The sequence below is a fragment of the Saccostrea echinata genome, unplaced genomic scaffold (assembly GCF_033153115.1).
Source record: "Saccostrea echinata isolate AGI-Se365-2 ecotype Australia unplaced genomic scaffold, CSIRO_AGI_Sech_v1 ptg000003l, whole genome shotgun sequence".
Lineage (NCBI taxonomy): Eukaryota > Metazoa > Mollusca > Bivalvia > Ostreida > Ostreidae > Saccostrea > Saccostrea echinata.
The window spans coordinates 11,753,277-11,768,936 of NW_026889752.1; the positions used below are offsets into that span (position 1 = coordinate 11,753,277).

Below are 15,660 nucleotides of genomic sequence, written 5' to 3' on the forward strand. Positions count from 1 at the left end.
GAGAAATATAAATGTTCAAGAGATATAAACAGTGGTCAAATGTTATAATCTCATGAAGTCATTTAATATTTTGCACAGATTTTTCTTCGTACGGTGGTACATTTAGGACACGTAATAATTTTTTTTTAAGATACCAGGAAATATTTATCTCGTGAAAACGAAAAACTATCTCGTGAAAACGACATAATATCTCGGGAAAACGACATAATATCTCGGGAAAACGACTTATTTTCTCGTTTTAACGACATAATATCTCGTGAAAACGAGATATTATCTCGTGAAAACGACATAATATATCGTGAAAACGACTTATTTTCTCGTTTTCACGACATAATATGTCGTTTTCACGAGATATTATCTCGTGAAAACGACATATTATCTCGTGAAAACGAAATAATATTTCGTAAAACGACTTATTATCTCCCGGAAACGAGAAATTATCTCGTGAAAACGAGATATAATCTTGTGTGAAATAAATTTTAGAAAATCATATTTACCAAAATTGATTATTTTTCCCCAATTTCACTTACATACTTATTATATATGGATCATGCTTTCTTTCATAACCAAGTAGTTTTCTGCTAGATTTGAGAAACTTTTTCTTCTGGTATATTGTATTGTGAGCTATATTAATTAATGTCCTTCTGACAAGACAATGTGCTATCCTGAAATACTTATTATTGCCTTTTCAAATCTATTTGTCAGTGATTGAGATAGATGACAATAAATATGTTAATATAATATTATATTTTATTAAATAAAAGTTGCATTAAGCATGTATACTAAGTTATACATCCATAGTTACATTATAATTATACATTATATTGTGTAACCCTGTGCAATTTCAATCAAAATGTCCCCTATAACTGAGCTTAAGATACAGATCAAGTTTGAGTTTCATTCCTGTTGATCGAATTAAAAAGAGTTATGACCATATTTGCCATTTTTTCCAAACTGTTTTACATAACATATATTTGCTGAATATCAACGTTGGTTTGGATCTAGTCTCCTTAATGCGACATTTTTTTTTATCTAGGAGCTGTAGTATTTGTATTCTGAAATTTCTTAATATTTTTTTAATGATCTTTGAAACCAAAATGAAAGCATTCCTTAATGACTTCCTCTCTTGTACACTCTTCAACCCTATTTGACAACGAATAGCAAAATACTAAATCAGGTTGTTCAATGTATGTAACAAAATTTAACGTCGAAAAAATATGTCGTTTTCACGAGATAAGTCGTTTTCACGACATATTATGTCGTTTTCACGACATATTATCTCGTTTTCACGAGATAATATGTCGTTTTCACGAGATAATATCTCGTGAAAACGAGATATTATGTCGTGAAAACGAGATAATATGTCGTTTTCACGAGATATTATCTCGTTTTTACGAGATAATATGTCGTTTTCACGAGATAATATCTCGTTTTTACGAGATATTATCTCGTGAAAACGAGAAAGTAAGTCGTTTTCACGAGAAAATATCTCGTGAAAACGAGATATTATGTCGTGAAAACGAGATAATATGTCGTTTTCACGAGATAATATGTCGTTTTCACGAGATATTATGTCGTTTTCACGAGATAATATGTCGTTTTCACGAGATAAATATTTTTCCTGGTATATTAAAAAAAATAATTACGTGTCCTAAAAGTACCACCGTATCTTCGTGTGCAAAACAGTGTTAATTTCCCCATTGTTTTCTCGTGACACAGGTGTTTGTACTAGATGACCTTTTTGGCCTACACTTCGTAAATTTCAGCTTGTGTATTACGCAATGGTACAATTTTACAAGGGTTGTTTGAAATCTAAAGTAAATCAATCGTAATAAGGGTGGCTAGAAAGATAAACAACAGCATACAATGTGTGTATGTTCATTTATTAACAGATATTACGATGTTGGGAATAAAGACTGCCAGTTATATTAAGATTTTAGCAGAAGACTAGGACATGTGGATTTTATTATTTGCCTGATTAAATAACCCAGTTTTACTAGTTATTTTCATAAATAAATAAAATATTAAATTCAAAATGGCGGCAACGACACAAATATGGCGGCCCCGACGTCCGTTTTGTCCGTTTTGTTGGAACTCTGTTTCAAAATTTTAACACCAACTGGCTTTTTAATATTTAAGATAAGTTTCAAAATACACAATTATGTTTATTTGGATTTAAAATAAATTAATTATGAAGTATTTATTTATTTATTTTCAATCACGTGACTTATTCTAAGTCTCTGATTGGTCAACAACAGAGCGCGGATTTTTTCATGGACGATTTGAATGTTGGTGTGTTGAAAGTGTTGATAGAAAAACGATGACAAAATCATTCGGTAAGGCAATATTTATGTTAATATTTTGATGTTTTTGGTAGGAAATGTTTATTACCTTTAGATGGGCATTCAAAAAAGAAGAAATATGTAGAATGAACAAAATTCTAGGCATGTGAATCTCAGATTTCTTGTTTGTTTTGATTGGTATGTCAATGACAAAGACTGAAGTGAAGAAATTGAAACATAATATTTTTTCAGCATTTAGTATAGGAACAAAAAATGTTATTCTTTGTCATATTTAATTCTTTAAATATTCCTATAGATCAGTTTAATTATTAAATGACCTATATTGTGTAATTGTTTAACAGATTCTCTGAACTGTTTTAATATTGTACATATTGTAGCCTTTAAACACCACATGATCATAACATGATATAGTGTACTGAAATGAGTAAAATAAAATTTCTAATTTTTATTTCATTTCAGCAGTATACTGGTACATTATTTCTTTCCATGAGCATCTTATGTCTGTGCCAAGCTGGAGTGAAATCCTTCAAAAATATCACCTGTTTTAGGTAAGTAAATAATCAAATCTTATTTTTATTTCAAATTCGATAAATCTAAAGCTAATTCCTATAAAGCTGTCAGGTTCTATATTGTTCTTTATGTTTAAAATTTTTTTTAATGCATGTTTATGTGATGAGCCTTGAGGTTGAATTTTCTCAATTACACAACAGAACTCTAATTCTTGTTTTCCAAGTTATAGATGCATATGCCTTGAATTTGAATGAATTGATATTAAAGAGTGGTTCCAATCTGATATGCTTTGAGTGCAGGAAACACTTCAACGTTTTTTTAAAAGAAAAAATTAAAATATTTAAAGTTTGAACCTTTTTAATTTTTGCAGAATTGAAGAAAAATGAAGAGAAGGTTGAAATTGCAAGCATATTTCAAATGAAGACTCGGACGACTACCAGTGCAGGCCATTGAGGGGCGCAGACCATCTGCCGGCCGGCCAAGTCCCTTGACCAGCTCGGCCAAATACCAGTGCAGCCTGTCGAGGGGGACACACTGCTGGCCGGCCAAGTCCCATGACCACTTCAGCCTACTACCAGTACAACCTGTCAAGGGGCGCAGACCGCTGGCCGGACGGCCAAGTCCCTCGACCAGCTCGGCCGACTACTGGTGCAGCCCGTCTTTAAATAATCCAGATAAAAATGTTACTGTACATCCACAAGGATACCTGTGCAAGGACTTGGGTGGTATGCAGCTAAGAACTGTGACCGAAATCACTGCTTAGAACCTTCTTTTTTTTTTGAAGTACAGCTAGATCATGGCGCTAACATGAAAAACTAGAGAGTTAAAATCTAGGCAGTGATGCCTATTTATAAAAGTTCACAAGAGTAGAATGCAGTTTACTAGGTAATTTTACAAAAACTCTTATGACTATATGCTAAAAAAAATGTATTTTTAGAAAACAACCATTCTGAGAAATTTCAATCTGTTATGATGGCTTGATGAAAAATAAGGTAGACTTGAAAACATGAATGTGCATTCATTCAATTGTATTTGACAATGAACCAAGCTCTCTTAATCATGTTTATAAAATAAAATTGTAAGTGCTTTTAATTTTTTTTAAATAATCTTTTTTGTAAAAATTTTAATAATCTTTTTGTAAACATTTTAATGAGTAGCTTTTTTAAAGCCTATAATTGAGTTATTCCACCACAGGTTAACATGAAGTGTATAATTTTATTGTAACTTTTATTAGGTATAACTTTTATTAGGTATAACTTTTTGTAGTTATAACTTTTTTTTAGGTATAACTTTTCTGTAACTTTTTCATAACTTTTTCATAGTTATAACTTTTCTGTAACTTTTTCATAATCTTTAAAGTTATAACTTTTCATGGGTATAACTTTTTTTAGTTATAACTTTTTATTAAGTATAACTTTTTTATAACTTTTTAAATAACTTTTTCCGGGTATAACTTTTTTGTAACTTTTTCCACCGTTTATTTGGGTATAACTAAAGTATAACTTTGTAACTTTTTTATAACTTTTTGTGTAACTTTTAATAAGTATAACTTTTTGTAGTTATAACTTTTTTGTAACTTTTTGCACTTGCTGTATTTATGTTGAAATAAAAAATGAAAACTTATACAAAAGTTATAACTTTTTTGTAACTAAGTTATAACTAAATTATACCTCACTTAAAACAGGCGGTTCCAAACTCCGATAACTTAGTTATAACTTTTTTGTACCTTTTTTTAGTTACAAAAGTTATAACTAAGTTATAATTTATTTCGGTATGGGTATCTTCAAAATCAAGATATGATAAAATTCACTATGGCTTTCTAGCACTAAACCAATTGAAGCACATATATATATATTTATATATATAGGTCAACTAAAAAAAAAAATGTAAAAAAAAAAAATATGATGGTCTATCAAAAGATGAATAAGACTTCTAGAAAGTGTACCCTCAAATCCCTCAGTTGCTGACAAGTAATGTAGTGCTAAACATTTAGTGACTACACATAAATATTCGATTAACTTCTAGACTGTACTTTAATGACTAGACTAAGACCCTCATTAGGGAACACTAAATCCGCCCAAAGAAGCTCAATGTTCTGGAGAAACCAATTTTTATTGCCTACCACGTTACTTTTTTCTTTTTCCTCCTGTTGAGAGAATCGCAGCCGTTATTTCTATGGCCGACAAGGGCAATAACCCTTAGAGGCTCATCGAAAGGGGATGGGGTTTCAGACCTCACATCGTAAGGTGGAGGGGATTCCCACTTTTCATTATACAGGGGAGGGGCATCAGCCCTCTGTCCAACCAATGCGACAAACCTCATCCTGATTCACAAGCCAGAGATTAAAAACTCCATAACAGAAAACATTCTACTGTCTAGAATCAGATTTAAGTTTTGTTTTTCTAATTTTTAGATTTCGTAAATCCCCTAGTCAATGCAGACATTTAGTTCCTGGTGATCAACTGCATTCAACATTTTCACTCACTTAAATTTCTCCACATCAATTAATCTCTGATGAATTCCATAAATATTGTAACTTTTAACAATACAATTTAAGGTGCTGTACACATCTCATCTATAAATCCTCTAGAAATTCTCAACGATATGATTGATCTTTTTCACTGCACAAAATAAAGTTCCCCAATTCTGACTCACAAGACTGTGACATGTACTCCGAAAAAAGAAAACTCCAAAAAAAGAGACCACCGTTCACGCATACACAATAATAGTCCCACACAAATCTTCATCGATCACAGGTAAAGGAAGTTTTTTTTTGTACACTTGTGCCCCAATCATCTGTAATATTTTCATTCACAGGTGTTTTTTAAATTCTAACCAGCTGTGATAGAGTCATCATTTTCCCATATATATACCGCAATGACAACCTTGGTTCCCCAGAAAAAGGGGAGAAATATTTTCTTGGGGCAGGTGAAAGTCTTGGCTCATTAATGCAGGTTTACGAGATAACTCAAATTAGCTCTGATAAGACACACACAATTAGTTTCGTCATCCCCTCCTTTGTGGAGGGGCAGAGTATGGAGGGAAAAAGTCAACACTGGAAAGAATGGCATTTAAAACATTCCTTCCTTTACATTCTCTGTCAGGCCTATGCAATGTTTATTTTATCCTAGCTCTGCTCAAACAGTTTAGTCCTTTTGATTTCGATTTAGACCACGTCACAGGTAAAAATTTTTGACTGACATGATTAAAGTTTAACAGACCAATTCCAGGTGTTTTATTATCAACATGAAGTCACACCCTATGTGTAGATTCATTTTTATCATTTTTCATTATAATCCCAAATGGATAAGGTTAATTTTGATTAGGCAAATGCTTTTATGAACCACGTCATTTATCAACATGAATAAACTTTACAAAATATGTTTATCTTCATTAATATTCAAAAACCACCACTTTTTTTTTTTTATAAATATCTTTTTATCAGATAATAAATATAGCCAAGTAATGCACTCATAAATAAAAATGTTTTTGAAATACTAGCAACCCCCCCCCCCTTTTTAGCATTACTCTTATTTGACCTTTCTTTAGGTTGACCTTGATTAAATATGCGGCACTTATAATTAGCTATACCCAACCAATGACCAAATATCATATCCTTGTCCTGTGAACTTCAGAAGTTATGGCCAAGACTGACAGACAGTTAAACTGCCCCCTCACATTTTAATAGACAATATTTCTGATTCCATTGTCTCTAAATCATTTATTTCAATGCTTGCTTAAAGAAAATGAACCAATATTGAAGAGGGGATACCACTCTGCTTACTACAGAGATAACTTCGACTTATTGAAGACAAGAGGCCCAAGGGCCTTAACGGTCACCTGAGCACAACAATATAGAGGATCCATAAACTGATAAATGAAGCTTTAATTGTTGCCCAATAGCAAGAAAATTAGTATGATTAAGATAAAAAAATAATTGGTCTAGTATCTTTCTATCTGTCCCCCATTTATCACTATTACCATGCAGACTTTTAACAAAATGTCTATATTATTACCCCTCACATTGGCCTCACTTGGCCTTTGAAGAACATTTACGAGGATAAGTTATTTTTGTTTCATTTTTATTTATTCTATTATTTCCAAGTCTACCTGATTATTAAAACTATGAAAGTACTTTTTATATTATACAATAAATGTTCTTGCATAATTCTCTTATTCTATTAACCTTTCAAATACATTATCTACAGTGATTAATTATCAAAAGTGAATGGCAAAGGGGAATAACTTCACTCAATAGAATACAAATTAATAGAGTCCTGGCCAGGACCAGAACACTTGACTAAATGGTCCAGATGTTGAAAATTTACAAATTTGGAAGAGGTACCCTCATCATCATAACTATGCAATTAGTTGAAGATTTTCAAAGAATTCACACATTTTCACTATATTATCAAATAGAGCCCCCCCCCCCCCCCCCCCCCTCAGAGACACAACAGAACCCCTGGGACCACAAGTTTTAAAAATTTTGTAAAAGCTTCCTTGCTTATCATAACTATACACTTGTTTCTTTGCTTTATAACCAGGAGTAGAAAAAAATATCTTGAAAGAAATTATGAATTTTCACCATATAATCAATAAAGTCCCCCCCCCCCTTCACCAGAACCCCTGACCCAGGGGCCATGAAATTCACAATTTTGGATGAGGCAGCCATGCTCATCATAACAATGTACTTAGTTACTTTATTTCATACCCAGGAGCAGAGAAGAAGATTTTCAAAGATATAATGCATTTTCACTACATAATCAATAGAGCCCCGCCCTAACACTAGAACCCCTGACCCAGTGGCCATGAAATTCACAATTTTGGAAGAGACAGCCATGCTCATTATAACTATGTACTAAGTTACTTTATTTCATACCCAGGAGCAGAGGAGAAGATTTTCAAAGATTTAATGCATTTTCCCTATATAATCAAATAGAGCCCTACCCTAACACCAGAACCCCTAACCCAGGGGCCATGAAATTCACAATTTTGGAAGAGGCACTCTTGCTTATCATAACTATGTACTTAGTTAGTTTATTTAATACTCAAGAGCAGAGAAGAAGATTTTCAAAGATATAATGCATTTTCACTATATAATCAATAGAGCCCCACCCTAACACTAGAACCCCTGACCCAGGGGCCATGAAATTCACAATTTTGGAAGAGGCAGCCATGCTCATTATAATTATGTACTTAGTTACTTAATTTCATACCCAGGAGCAGAGGAGAAGATTTTCAAAGATATAATGCATTTTCACTATATAATCAATAGAGCCCCACCCTAACACTAGAACCCCTGACCCAGGGGCCATGAAATTCACAATTTTGGAAGAGGCAGTCTTGCTCTACATAACTATGTACTTAGTTAGTTTATCAAATACCCAGGAGCAGAGAAGAAGATTTTCAAAGAAATAATGCACTTTCACTATATGATCTATTTAGCCCCGCCCTAGCACCAGAACCCCTGACCCTGGTGCCATGAATTTCACAATTTTGGTAGAGGGCTCAATGCTTATTACAATCATGCCAACAGTTTGACTGCTTGATGTCCAGGAGGAAAGAAAAAGATTTTTAAAGATTGCATTAATTTTGGTGGTTTTATCCCCACCCCTCAGGCCCCAGGGGGGCAGGGACCATGAAATTCAAAATTTTTGTCCCCCTTCACCCATAGATTCTATATGCCAAAATTGGTTGAAATTGGTTGAGCGGTTTCAGAGAAGAAGCTGAAAATGTTTAAATGTTAACGCACGACGGACGACGACGGACAAAAACGGATAGCAATAGGTCACCTGAGTGACTCAGGTGACCTAAAAAAGACATTTCAAAAAAAAAAAAAATATACTTCAACAAAAATTTGTCTCAAATTTTGCCCTGTTTGCAAATTTGCATGAATTTTATATCCATAAATTCACCCTTCATTAGAGAAAAATGTCATCAATACAGAAAAATTCTATTTAAAAATTAGAAGCAGTTCTCCCTTAATATGTAAAATTGATACACATGTAAGTTATAAGTATCTTCACCTGATTTCCATGGACTTTGTCATGAGACTGATCCATCTCTGGTTCATCTCCTCCAGTCTTCGATGTAGAGCCTGAGCGTCGCTCACCCCCATCGTTCTCGTCAGTCGAGCCCCGCTACTGTTTAGAGACTCATATGTTGTCTTGTTTGTGTCAACTTCTGCTTGGAGGTCCTATGATTGAAACAAACAAAATACTGAGTATTTATTTCATATTGTACCTTATAGGTCATACCCATGATCCCTCTCAACTGTGATATATACTAGTACATGTATACCTTGTATAAATTCAATTAATAAATAACAATGAATAAAGGAAAATTAAAAAATGATTTTTTTTTCTTATCTGATTTTCATCATATTTTGCTTTTGAGCCAGCCGAAAAAACCAGGTTATATTTTTTTAATGGAGACCTACACGTTGTTAATAAAACATCATTTTCAACTAAGTATCAATTTTTGGCTTGAATTCAGCTTTTTGATGGCAATTAAGGATAAATATCTCGATAATTTCAGAAAATGTGGATGTACCGTAATAAACATTTTAATTATAACTATAATGACAAAACTCCACACAATTAATTAACGGCATCCATCAAGCTCCTCTTTCATAATTGAAAAATTCTTCCGCTTTGATGTATTTATAATGATGTCTATTTGTATATTTCATGAAATGTATGATATCTGTGTATTACACCATATTATTAAAAGCCTGTCATTAAATGTCAAAGACATTCTCTAGACAGTAAAACCTAACATATGTCCTTCAAACATCACTTCTGATCCTACATAATCCCAGTACAACTGCTTTTAATCGATCAACAAGCTGTTCTTTTGTTGCTGGTTATTTTATTTTTTTCTGTAGGATCAGAATCAATTCAAAGCACGCTTATTTTTTATGAGAAAATACTTCCATTTAGTTGCCATGAATTACCACTTTGGTAAATGTAGCGTGGAGTATTGAATGTAATAAGAGCACTGAGAGAGTTCAACTACGGCAATAAACAGAAACTCGGGCTTCCTCAAGTCTTGATTTTTTTGTGTTTGATTGTGCGTTTTTTTCATGTTGAATAACAGCAATATATTGTATTGCTACTATTAATTAGTACCAATTAAGAAAATAACCACAGACTTCTTTTTTTATCACAGAAAGGCAAGGAAGTCATTAAGAAATGTACTACAAATGAACAGAAGCATTTCCACCAGGAATAGAAAGGTCTTTTGGAATTTTTTTTAACTTCAAAGCTCTTAATTGCTCATCAGCATTACTACCTATTCTCTCTAAAATAAAAGTAGACAGGCATAGCCTACATCCACTTTGAAGTGGATGTAGATTAAAGCCTATCCACTTCTCTAAAGAGAATTAATCCACTACTATTCAGCCCCCCCCCCCCCCCCAATCCCAACCCTTAATTTTATATTCCTCTCTCACAGTACCAGCATAATCTACAGTATAAAGTTGTTTTAAGAATCAAAAAAAAGTACATTGATCTTTCAATCCTCATCTATTATCTGTCAAGTTAACCACATGCATGTCTTGTTGACTGCAGTAACTTGCACAACACATTAAATACATTTGTTTAATGGGTGTCAACAACCTTTGAATGCTTCCAGCATTATTGTCACTGCAAAAAATCTCTGATCCTTGAACTTATCAGGCCATATCTCATATTGTTTCATTTCATTGCTCAATTCATCCATTACTGCCCCAAGACAGGGGGTGGGCTGTGACAGGCAACATGAAACAGTGTGCCATGGATCTCCATGTTAAAAAAAAAAATTACTGATAAGATAATTTCTCAAAACATCTACAGACAATAATTCACCTCTTGGGCAGTTGTAAAATGAATATACAGAAAAGTACACTACACTGCCCTCTTGACCCTTTCTGCCACATCAATATTCTCCAAAAACCTTTATCATATTACATGTCCATTCATTAAAGAAGGGTGTATCCTGGAGATAATCTTCTCTAAACATGCACAATCTACAATGGAGGGTTATGTTTCTCTAATCAGCTCTGTTTACGAGCATGAAAATAATATATAAACAGTTTAGATAACTGTAAATTGGTGATTAATCTTGCCCTGTAAGATGTCTAGCCAAATCTCATTATGGCCACATTAAAGAAGAAACCTGTGCTCAAGTCCTAGCATTGATCAGCTAATATGCTGACGATAAGCATTGCAAGCATACTGCACCACAAAACTATTAAAACTAATATCATATATTAACAAGGGCACTGCAAAGCGGAGCATCCCCTTGCAAAAGAGCACATGGATCTGGACATATAGTTTGCAGATATATAGTTTGTGTACCTTCCAATGTATGCAAGCTCACTCAGTCATAAACACACACAAATGCATTACTACTGTAAACAAACTTTTATTCGCGTGCAAGAAATGTTCGCGAGTTTCGCGACCTACTTTAACATGCAAGAAATGTCTGCGAGTTTCGTGACTTTTTTTAACTTGCGAATATTAATTGCAGCTAACCATTTATTTTACTTTTTATTTGTAGAGAATATATCCTCAGTCGTGAAAATCAATTGCTGTGGATCGATTTCAAACTGACGAATTGCGAATAAAAGATGACATGAATAACAGTTGGTTTACAGTATATCCCCTCCACCTTCCTTGTGAAGGGATAATTATTAAGTATAGTGTCCTCATAAAAGACACCATCTCATAAAGACTCTATTTCAAATTCCAATTACATATACAGCACTTCTTTTATTCCCAGACAACATTTTTGGATCCATGATGCAGTCTCATTTTTTACTCAAAATTTACTACAAATGAAGATGACGGACATCGATCTGTCTCTGGTGTAATCATAAATTGCAAAAACATGAGTCTCGAACACTTCAAGAAGGTACCTGCACAATATACATCAAGAAATGGTAAATACATGCATGTGTATAGTATAATTACATTTTCTTTAAATTTCTCTCATCAAAGCATGTTCATTATGAATGATAATCAGTCTGAATCCCCCCTCACCTTTCCAACAAAGATCTAGAGAACAGCAAAAAAAAAAAAATGCTGCAAATTTGAATTATCTTGCAAGCGTATCCTTCAATATCATTCCATGCCAATTTTCTTCTACAACGATACGGGAAAAAAAACCCATTGATATACCTCTCCCTAGTATTATTCTGTTTACACATTCTTATATAACATCAAACAGAATACTATGTCTTTGCTTTGCTTTCACTACAGAGGATGCAAAGCAAATAAACGGGCAACGAAACATCTGAAAAAATTCCTCTCAGGTAGCTACTGATTAACATGAATAGACCTCCCCAGTGAGGAAAGATTAGCAGAAAACAAGATTCTAAATTTCAGCAGCTGGTAAAATCGGCAAGACTGCTCAACCTTCTTAACTAATGACACATTGTCTTAACAGCAGTTCTTAACTTCTTGAGTCATCATTATGTTTTGTTAATCTGAAATAAAGCAGGAAGCAAAACTTCAAAAAAATAGAGAGAATCCCAAACTCTACTTTTTGACCTGCATTTCAAGAATTTGTTAACCCAAAACTTTTCTCTGCAAATTGGTTTTCTGAAAACATTTAATGATAGTGCATCTGCCATCTCCATCTCAATTACTGTACATATATTTCACCAAAAATAATCATCCATTACTTGTATAAAGAGGAATTTACCCCCCCCCCCCCTTTCTCACTTTCTCCTGCATATGTCAATTACTTACAAATACAGGAACATCCCCCCCCCCCTCTCTCTCTCTCCTTGACAAATCAATAGAAGCTGTCTCATTTTCCTCCCATTCATCTCTATTGTTTGGTAATCTTTAATCATTTGTAACATTCTTGATACATGAGAAAGCTGGCTTCTCACATGAATGAAAGTTTTCAATATTTTTCTTCTACCCTGCTGAACTCTTCATTATACAATTACAACTTTGTATTTTACAATATGAAAACAAGAAAAACAGGGGTTTTGTTATTGCAGTTAATGATTTCCGATCACCAGAATTAAGTTTTTCATATCTCCATACTGACGGAAAAAGCCATACACCTCACTGGCCCTGAAACAACCCTTGCAGTTCTCTCTGTTGCTCGAAATCTGATACCAAGAAAACAAAGACATCTTTAGTCAAGTACATCAGCCTCCAACCAGAAAAAAAAATAATTAAGTCGTAGTGAATAAGACCTTAGGTTACTCCTACAGGAAGGTGATGTGACACTTTGTAATTCATCTTGTGTCTGATACGTTTTCAAACAAGTAGGTTTTCTTTTCCCTCTTTAGACTTTCCAGCTGACGAGCTACATAATATGTCCTAAACCTTTTTTGTCCTATACCCTGGGACACAGTCAGCCAATCCCCATATGACTGACATACTTTGGCACCCGCCACCATGCTATTCCTTCCCATTAAGGGCTCATCTTTCAAACAACCTGATAATACTCTAGATGTTCTTTTGTTCAGACCTTTATTTATTAATCAACTTGATCGACTGCACCTATACCCTGGAAAAAAAGACTTAAGGAGTGAAACTTAGTTTGTATTATATGTCGTCAGTGTTGGTTGCGCACTGTGATGTGCTACCAGTAGGTGTGTAGGGGTACATTACTGTGTTATTCATTGCATATAGCATATAAACAGCTGATACAGAAACCCTTATTGAGCTAAAGATTAACCTGGGAGAGAGAGCAATTAAATGACAGTTGTTAATAAAATATTTTATCCTGAGAGAGAGAAAGAGAGAGAAATAACAAATGACAGCTACAGCTATTAGCTAAAATGCAGAGAGAGTACAAATGACAGCTATAGCTGTTAGCTAAAATGCAGAAAGAGAGAGAGAACAAATAGCTATAGCTGTTAGCTAAAATGCAGAGAGAGAGAACAAATGACAGCTATAACTGTTAGCTAAAATGCAGAGAGAGAGAGAGCAAATGACAGCTATAGCTGTTAACTAAAATGCAGAGAGAGAGAGTAAATGACAGCCATAGCTGTTAGCTAAAATGCAGAGAGAGAGAGAGAGCAGTCAGGAAACATAGGGTTTTGTTGAATGATGGACTTTTACTAAAGTCAGTGACCTTCATTCTAGCAATTCACATCATGATCTTTTCTCAAAATATCTCTGTGAACTTATCTTCAACTGTATGTGTTCCTGACACAAGAAGAACCTACTGGACAAACTTAGATCACTGATGGCAGCTTAGGACTTACAAAGGCTGTCCCTAAACTGAACTCATTAGCTATAACCTTTCAATGCTAGGTTGTAGTTCCCATAATTGCAAATTCTACACATTTAATCACAATTCAATTACAGACATTTTCCTTGATTACGTGGAATGTCTTTGAACATAATATCTACCTACCACCAAAGGGTCATTTGTTAAGGCTTAATAATTGCAGATTAAATTAAGAAAAGCATTTGATACTATGATAAAGTTTAGCTTTTAATGAATTCACAATTTCCATAAAATTAGTTATGGAAATTAACCATACATGACACAAACTTCAAAAAAAGAGTTGTTGTGAATTTCACATTCATGGCAATTGGTCGTAAATTGCAATTCTCACCTGTTCAAAGGTATTAAGTAAATTCCTGATATTGGTACAAATAATCACCATCTCTGGGGAAAACTGCACACACCTGGGAGTAAGATATCTTGACTTTGCCAGAGTGAACCAATATTAACGAAGACCCAGCAACTAATTGATGATCAGTAGATTCCATAAAGCTCCTTTGGATTGAATTTTTTTTTTTTTTGAGGGATGAAATCAATATATGATGCTTCTTGTTATTCTTTCATAAAAAAAATCCCCCTTATAACCTCATGTCACTAGTAAGCTCTTGCAAGTCACCAACCTCATGTACATAACAGAATATATCTGAATAAATCAATTGCAGGTATAAATGTAATCTCATTCACTTTCTATTCATGAGTTTTCCTATTTTCTGATAGATGACACCTCCGATTTTTAAAATTTTCCACATGCAAGATAAGATATTAATCTCAGGTCCCTTTTTTCACTGCACAAACCCTTTTTGCAGTCAATACACAATATACGACAGAGGCAGATCAAAGGCAGATCCCAATCGCACCTCTGCTAATTTCAAATTTAATTTGCATCCTTTATTGGGACAGTTTCTAGTTCTTCCCTTATTCACATCCTTTTCACAGCAGGTTCCAATCTTATCTCTTCACTAGGTATAAAAATAATTCAGCAATTCACCCTAGGTAAAGGCAAAAAAAAATATCACTCTGGAGTTTTTTAATTGGGCTGATAACAAAAGCTCACCCATCCAAAAACACTTAACCGTCAATTCCCCAGCAATTCACACAATTCTCAATCCAATATAAAAACTTAATTTCCCACACACAAGACAAACCCAGATTAATCCACTCAATTCAACTGTATCAATTGACTGACATAGGTGAACGCCAAACTCTCAGGTAATTTGCTCACTATCCTGGTATGGACCAATCACCACGGGCTGCTGAGGGTTTCTTCTGAGAGAACGGATGACTTCCTGACCCAGAGTCAATGATGCGTGTCGTTGCCCTCGTGTAATTGTTTTTTGAAAAAAAAATAAAACACAAGAATGACTGTTTGTATTATGTAGAACTGTTTCTGCAAATGCTCTCTCTGCAGGAAAACCTTTTCTTTACGAACATAATCTTCTTCGCCAGCAGATCAACAAGTTAACTGTCGAGCATACCTTTCATTCGTTCATCAACTTAGGCATGTACCGGTAGTATGTATTGATGGTATGCCTCGATCGGCTTATGCTACTCATGCATGAAATCCTCAATCATTCATAAATTGGATTTTTATTGACTTATCTCATAT

At 34.0% G+C, this 15,660-nt stretch overlaps 1 protein-coding gene across 7 annotated transcripts in view; it reads right to left on the bottom strand.

The window, feature by feature from the left end:
- The window catches only part of LOC133178579 (dystrophin-like), a 136,265-nt gene that overhangs the window by 23,401 nt on the left and 97,204 nt on the right, over positions 1–15,660 (bottom strand). For all 7 annotated transcript variants that reach the window (XM_061313294.1, XM_061313292.1, XM_061313291.1 and 4 more), the window contains one exon: positions 8,840–9,009. In XM_061313294.1, the coding sequence (XP_061169278.1) occupies positions 8,840–9,009 (170 nt within the window). The remainder of the gene's footprint in view (positions 1–8,839; positions 9,010–15,660) is intronic.